At 41.0% G+C, this 7,645-nt stretch overlaps 1 protein-coding gene across 5 annotated transcripts; it reads right to left on the bottom strand.

Annotated features, from left to right (window-relative positions):
- Positions 1-400: 400 nt before the first annotated feature.
- LOC103697887 (uncharacterized) lies at positions 401-7,439 on the bottom strand. Of its 5 annotated transcripts, none has more exons than XM_008779830.6 (4): positions 4,492-7,437; positions 4,110-4,245; positions 1,217-1,248; positions 401-1,125 (listed from the first exon to the last, which is right to left on the bottom strand). In XM_008779830.6, exon 1 carries the CDS (start codon positions 7,328-7,330, stop codon positions 4,613-4,615), a length of 2,718 nt encoding a protein of 905 aa, XP_008778052.3. In that variant the 5' UTR covers positions 7,331-7,437; the 3' UTR covers positions 401-1,125; positions 1,217-1,248; positions 4,110-4,245; positions 4,492-4,612. The 5 variants fall into 5 exon arrangements, with proteins under 5 accessions (XP_008778052.3, XP_017696257.3, XP_017696259.3 ...); XM_017840768.5 differs by having other exon boundaries at positions 1,217-1,313; positions 4,492-7,407; XM_017840770.5 differs by lacking the exon at positions 4,110-4,245 and having other exon boundaries at positions 4,492-7,407.
- Between the last annotated feature and the right edge of the window lie 206 nt (positions 7,440-7,645).

Below are 7,645 nucleotides of genomic sequence, written 5' to 3'. Positions count from 1 at the left end.
AGAACGAATTCCCAAGTTTGGAAGCATTTGATCTTTAGATTGGAAACTGCTTCAGAACGTTGGAACCTTCAGCAACCTAGCTAGGTCAGGCACTTGTCTGCAATGATCTCATGCACATGTTTTGGAATTCCCACTCTTATAATCGGAGTATGTGCATAAATGATCTGATCTAAGAGTTCACTCTTTGGTCTCAGGTCGTTTAGGCATATATACTGGGGAAGAGTATCTAAACATCAGAAATCATTGTCGAACTTTAACCTACTGCCACTCTCTCAGTTTACCAACCAAACATAAATCATAAAATGCAGTTTCAATGGATTCATGATTTAAAGACAATCAAGGGCAATTTTTTTTAATGAATTTACATCTCTGGAGTGGACTGAATATATATCTAAGGGAATTTCAGGTAATGAAGAAACATTGAATAAATTGTTGACTACACATGATGATGCATCATTTCCTCAACCAACAAAGCAAAATCTAATGGTTAAGTTGAATTATTCAAAAAGAAAAGACAACAAACTCCCACTAAGCAGAGGCATATGGCTGGAAAGGGTTCATAAATTTGAACCCTGGAATATACTGCACATAAATTGACTTACATATGAATCTCATAACCAAATGCAGTGCACAACACCTGAACCAACAAAGCTGCACGAGGTACCATGCAGAGTGCTTTTTGCAATCAGTCTTCATCTCCTAATTATCAGCAGATGCTATGGCGAAAGATTGCATGCCACTTTATGATAACCATCCTTCATTGAGCGGAGAACAAGATCTGAACATATCATGCAAATAGTATAAATATATTGACCCTAAGTTGTGGAGTGTTTCTTTAGATAGCAGCCTCAGTGTCTCTCATATCTGAGCTCACAACCCTCAGGTGTGCCAGATTCCTCTCTCCTGGACGATGGCAATTGAGATGTCATTCATGAATAGGTCATGGAGGACAAAAGCATGAATGATGGTGGAGACGAGCAATACTGTTGATATTGAGGTAGAGATTCCAGAGGAGTCCAACAGAAATGTCTGGGTTAACACATTAGTTACTTCCACCAAGTAATCAATGATTACAACGGAAGCACCAGTCACTGGGAGAGTATATGCCCATTATGCTCGTGATACCTGTTGAAATAATTAAAAGTAAGAAGCCATAAACAACATAAAAGAGATAAAAGCAAACAAGAAAATCATAGAGAAGGAAAGATATGTAAACCTGAAGCCTTGGAAAAAAATAATCCACACAGCCTGCAAATACACAGGACAATGAATGACAGAGTGAGATGACCTGCTTGAAGAAATGAAAATCCCTCCTGATAATTTGAACAAATGAAACTGCAATTTCCATGCAACCTCCAAAAAAACCATTTGTGACTTGAAAACAAATGGACCAAGGTAAAATAACAATGTCTGCCAAAAAATTACCAAACTTTTGCTCTCAAATAAATAAATAAATAAAAGCCATTCCTCGGATAAGGGTTTAAAACTCTGAAAATTTGATTTAAATATTCAGATGATCATAATTGATTCACGTATAACAATGATATCGATCAGTCAGGATAATCTGATGATCAATTTCCTATTTAGTGTAACCATGGAGCTTTAAATAATGAACAAGCCAGAGTGAAAAGTTTATCATAATGTGCCAACTTGCATTAGTCACTGGGATGAGGAAAAGAGAGACTTACAAGAGGGACACAGAGGAACAGAGCATTATAGTAAGCCCTCCTTGACCCGTTATAAAGTCCCCAACAAATCCTTGGCCATGCCATGCAAGAAACACTGGGTGCTCCTACGAATAAGAACAATACTGGATGAAGATCCCTATGAAGAGTTTCATTCGTAGGAAGTCTTTAGTCAGGTTACAAACAGTACGATAGCCTAACAGCAAAGAAGACAATAGGCCCCTCTTTAAGTCCCATTGATGCGTTGAGCAATGCATCCGCAAAGTTGCCCATGATGAACAATGGTTTGAAGGATTTGCTACCTTTGAAAACCTTCTTTGGCCCCCAGACAACCATCGGCCATAAATTTTGAGCTCAAGGCAAAAAATTGGAGAATAAGGTCATACCAAAGCGCAGCATCAAGGTCTACTGCAACTAATGGTGGCACACCATTTGCTAAGAAAAGGTATGCCATCCAAGGAGCAAACAAGAAGTTGACACGGATTAGCTGGTAGTACTCTCATTGAACTCTTCTAAGTAAAAGATGATTTTTAGAAAGCAAATGAGGGACACAATGCCCAAGCGAGATACACCAAAGAATGAGACTGACAGTCAAACTCACATGAAGAAAGCTCATGGATGGAGATGTAGCAAAGGTCTCCTAGAGGATAACTTGGCTGCTAATACCAAGACACATAGCGAAGGCAAATATTGGGAAGCGAACAAGAAAAGGCTGCCTCTCATTTTGACCTGTAGGGAATGGCACAAGTTAAGTAATGCTGAAGTCGATAAAAGATGAATCTTAGACAAAAATATGATCATGTTGTATATAAGGTATAATGCAACCAAATCACGATGTGTGCTATCATCTCTCCATAACCACTAGGATCGGAGAAAATTGAAGGAAAAATCCTTAGTTGTGGACTGGAACTTTGGGTGGTTTAAAACTTGGAATTTAGAAGGGAACTGCATGACCACCACCAAAAATAACATTGACCAACTTTTTGACGTCGTGATGCAAGCCTTGCTGATGGATGAGTTGACGAAGAAGATCCCCTAACAAGATCCAACTAAGAGAAAAAAGAGGATGATAAAGATATAGCATAATACAAAGTTGAAAAACCTATAAGGAACCATCCATCTCCATCTTGCATGATTTTTGATGCAGGAGGGCCAACCATACTCATTTGAGGTGTTTACAAGGAACAAGAAACAAATGGAGGCTGGTCGGAGTGGAGATGAAGCATTCCAAATCCTAACACTGGCTAATAAAATGGTTTACATTAACTGCAGGTTGTTAATCTCTTAACTAAAGATTAAAAAAGAATTATGATCATCATGGGATCGGTACTACTTTTTCGAAGGAAAACGAGTTCATCACTCCTCAAATCTTTGAAAATGTATTCTCAAAGGTCAGAAACTTAGAGGAAAATGGGGAACCAAGCACTTCTTGATTCTGAGTTTTCTCACTACTCTCAAGGACCCACAACAGTTGGTTTCGAAGAGAGAGATCTAGGGGCACAGGGACACGCACAATAAAGCATGAGTCCATATCCTCTATTGTGCAGAATTTGCACAGCAAAGGCATGTACAATAATAGATGCTTGCCACATCACATTATTTAGATCAGACAACTCTGAAAATAAACCTGTTTGAGATGTGCTAGGAAAACTAAATGGCGAGCTGTTTACGTTGGTCATCTCTTTCATTTGACTCACCCTCACCCCCTCCTCGCATTTGCATGCACTCTCTCTCCTCACATCTTGGCTCCCAAAACCCTAAACAGTGAGAAGGGGAGAATCCGGAGCCATCTTCTCCAATCAATCGATCAAAACCAGCATTTGTTGCAGGCATATCTATAGTCATGAAAACTATAGAGAAGACCAATACCATAACATGTACATTTGAAGCACATAAAATATCTATTTGTAAACAAAGGTGATGAAAATCTGTTTTTCAATCATCAAAACAAACCACCTTCTAATCTATAGCTTCCTCTATATAGCTCCTCTTTAAACCATGCTCCTGTAGTTGATTTGTCCCATGATATGATCCACACGAGCTCCTTACAATATCTGATGTCCAGCTAATTACGGTTATGCAATTTGATGCACAAAGTAGAACAACATCCTTCAACCTTTGGTGACAAGCCTGCTCCACCAAGATGCCTTTGAAGTATGTGATGCTTATATGGTTAGTTATTGCAACCATAACCTTATCTAAATCACTATTAAGTAATCTACTTGCACATTTTTATTCTTGTCCTTACAGAAAACCATAATACAATTCTAGTTGAAGTTTTGAGCCTCATCCCTCCAAGTGCAAAATATAAGGTTATATCAACTTGTCATTCCTACGTGTTTTTAAAAGTTATACTATCTAAAAGGATGCAACTATGTATTGTTTAAGCTTCAGGATAGTAAATGTAGTATAAAAACATAATACCTTTATCAAAAAAATTGATGGAATACTTGGCGAATGAGGATCCATAAAGTCAATCCCAAATAGTTGGAAAAGGTTGGAGGTTATGGTTATGGTAAATAATTGGTGCAATTCATCAACTCCTGCCAAAGATCCATATCTGCAACACATGAAGGCCATTTTGAAAAAAAAAAAAATGATTTTCCTATCAGAATAAAAGAGAAATGCTGAAACATTAGAATGGCACAAAAGAAAAGGAAAAAAGTTGTAAGGTTTCAAATTTACATATACAATATTTACAATGATAACTTCTATAACTACCAGACACTCTGAAAACTATAAGGGGGTCAAATAATTCTCTTAAATACCAAAAACATTAATGATAGATATACGTAATCTTTAATACCTGGTGACTGAAGGACTCTCCTTTTTGGCATTCCTTCTGAGGAGAAACTTGTAATGTAAGCAACAACACATTGTCATGTGTCATCCCAACTAAGTTTGCAACAAAACAAGAAGTCAAGAGATCACTGAGCTAACTTGGGAATTTTGGAAGAAGAACAGAAATCTTGATATGGTTTGTAATTTTCCTGCCATTTTGAAAACTGTCTCTTTAAGCACTTGTAAATTTTCTGCTCAGCTGACTGAAACACCATGTTGAATGGCTCAAAATCCAACCTTATGGGGCTTAGATCAAGCATTTGAGGCCCAGATGAAACATGTCCAGAATCTGGATTGCACTTTTTTTCTACAATTCCACAAATGAATGTGTCAAAATTTTCAACTTTATAAGGCAGTTTGCAGTTTCGCATCATGTGACCTGTTTGTGCTAGCTCTTCTTTTATGGCATGTGTAGAAATACCACTGGTTCCTCCATTGCAAGTTGATTTATTACCAACTTCTGCAGGTTCATACATGAAAAAAGGCTTCTCACCTTGCTGCTCTTGTGAAGCTCCCCATCCATTGCAATTACCAATATCAACAACGAACATTTCAGGGCAAACATGTTCAAGAATTGATCTGCACTGAAGGGTCAATGGGTCATCATCTTGCTCATCTATTGCATCAGGCGAGTCATTTATCCCCCTGTCAATCTGTTGAAGTGCAAGAAGGACTGAAAGCGGTAGCACCGGGCCAACAAGAACCTCCCAAGGTGATGCTTTGCTTGACCACTTCTCACTTCTTATTGAAGGTTTCCCCACAAAAAAAGGCAGCAACCTATTGTGAGGCAAACAGCTAGGAACTTCTAAGAATTCAAAGGAGGAATCACGCTGATTTCCAAATAAATCTGAGTATTTTTTAAAGACCAAAGGTAAATGATCAGCCCGAACACATGATAATACTCTTCGAGATGCAATTTCAAATATGCTGGTTGGTATGCTGGCATCACTTACAAAATCAGAAATTGAGACATTAGAGAACTTCAAAATGTTGCTAATAAGTTCCTCTATATCATGACTGAGGGAAACTTTGTTAGTTTCCTTATGATTTGAAAGAGAATTCTGCATAACCAAAGCATTAAAAAGATTGCTCTTTATATAGTCATAAAGATAAAATAACTTAAAGAAATTATATCTTTTAAATACTGTATCATCCTCACTCATCCAAGATACAATTGAATCCTTGAGCTCCAAAGTTTCTGGCTTTTCACCAGATAAGTTCCATGAAGAATCGTATCTTTGAATCTCCAACCTACCGGGCAATGTAAGTCTAATTAAAGAAAAGCCTGCAGACTTTGATTGTCTATTCAAGAGATGACTCGGGACAACACAAAAGCCCACAACCACGTCCTTCCTCTGTCGCCACTCAGAACTTTTGGAAACATTCTCCTTATAAAATATCTCTCTTACAATGCTGTCACCAGAACTAAACGGCCTAGCCGACAAAGAAAGACATGAAGGAAGATCCCAAGCATAAAGCAAAGAATTACTGAGTGTTCCTTTCTCCTTGAGCCCATAGCAAAACAGACTAAACTCATTACTCCATAATGAACCTGCCAAGATGGTATATCCCGAGTCTGAGGCCCACTTATACTCATCCTCAGACGGCCTCAATTCTGACAATTTGAACATTGCAACATAAGAAGGGTGCTCAAGACTGTGATCCCATGTCAAGATGGGAAACAACGGTTGCCGTGCATCAAAAAGAAACAACTGGCGTTCAGTCACTAATGATATGTGGAAATCATTGAATCCAGCCCGGCAAAAAGCAAGAATTCTGTCATTCTTTTCCAATAAAGGTGCAAGAGAGTAGGAACCAAGCATCTCAATTTTAACCAGGATTTTGTGTTCAGTGTCTTTCTTGGACCTCAGATCAACCATAACAACAGCAGTAGAACAAGCAATAATCAAAATCTCAGGCTGCCCACCATACTCGCAGCTCAACCACTTCCCTGGATCAACGCCTAATGTAACCCTAACCATGCGGCCACGCTTAGAATTAAGATTGAAGCAACAAAGATCGCCACTTTCTAACAAAGCGACGCTCTCCTCCGGGATATGAGGGCTCCAGCAAGCATGCACCACCGAACTCTTAAACCCTTGCTTCGCCAGAGGAACCAAGAACGGCCTCTCCCGACCAGAATCCGAAGCCCTAGTTTCAACCCTAAACCAATTCACGGAGTACAAAGTGGTGGCAATCAAGAAACCCTCGGTAAGGGGCTTACCTGCGGATACCAGATCGGCCGCCGGCGACCAGGACGACGATGGCGCCGCCGCCACCGAAATCTTCAAGATCCGATGGCAGGGATGCTTGAACCCTTTCTTCTGCATGAAGACATCCCCATCTCGATCAACCCTTATCTCCGGCGTCAGTCCTTTAAAGGAAAGACCAACGTAACCAATCGAGTCGGCGTTTTTCCCGGTTGGGAAGAAGAGAACCATGGAGGAGCCGTCGCGGCAGTGGAGGGCGTGGAGGTTGTTGGAGGGGATGGGGTGGTCGCCACCGCAGCCGGACGGGTAGGAGAGGAGGTCGGCGACGAGGGAGTCCTGGGCGGCAGAGGGGAGGAAGCCGGCGGTGGCGGTGCGACCGAAGAAGGAGCGGACGCCGTCGACGAGGGCGGAGGGGGGAAGAGGGGGAGGGATTTGGAGGGCGAGGGAGCGGGAGGAGAGAAGGAGGAGAGGGGGAGAAGAGGGAAAGAAGAGGAGGGGACCGAGAGGCTTGGAGAAAGCGCCGGAGAGGAGGTTTGGGGCGGCGAAGACGGTAGCGATGGGCCAGAGGGACCGCCATCCGTCGGAGAAGTCCATGGCCGACCGCCGGTCGTCGGAGAAGTCCACAGCGGAGGGGAGAGTAAAGATCGACGGGAGAAATAAAAAACTAGTCGGCGGTCGGGCTGAGCCGCAAATAGGGTTTTCGTGGGAAAGGGCCGAACGGCCCATATAGATTAGAACTTATGGGCTATCGTTGAACGTAGCCTGAAACTATGTCAAGACTCAATTGTCCATGAGATGGAAATTTGTTCTTTAGAAATGGCTTGGACATGTCCCCTATCCATCAGTCCCCTTTGCCCCCAAACTAAATAATTACAAGTTTTAGTATTGCCTCTGTTGTAATGCAAATTA

The sequence above is a fragment of the Phoenix dactylifera genome, chromosome 1 (assembly GCF_051530095.1).
Source record: "Phoenix dactylifera cultivar Ajwa chromosome 1, Ajwa_hap1_PhDact_Kaust_v1.1, whole genome shotgun sequence".
NCBI lineage: Eukaryota > Viridiplantae > Streptophyta > Magnoliopsida > Arecales > Arecaceae > Phoenix > Phoenix dactylifera.
Note: the sequence above shows the minus strand (reverse complement) of the source record. Positions and strands in the feature narration are given on the sequence as shown.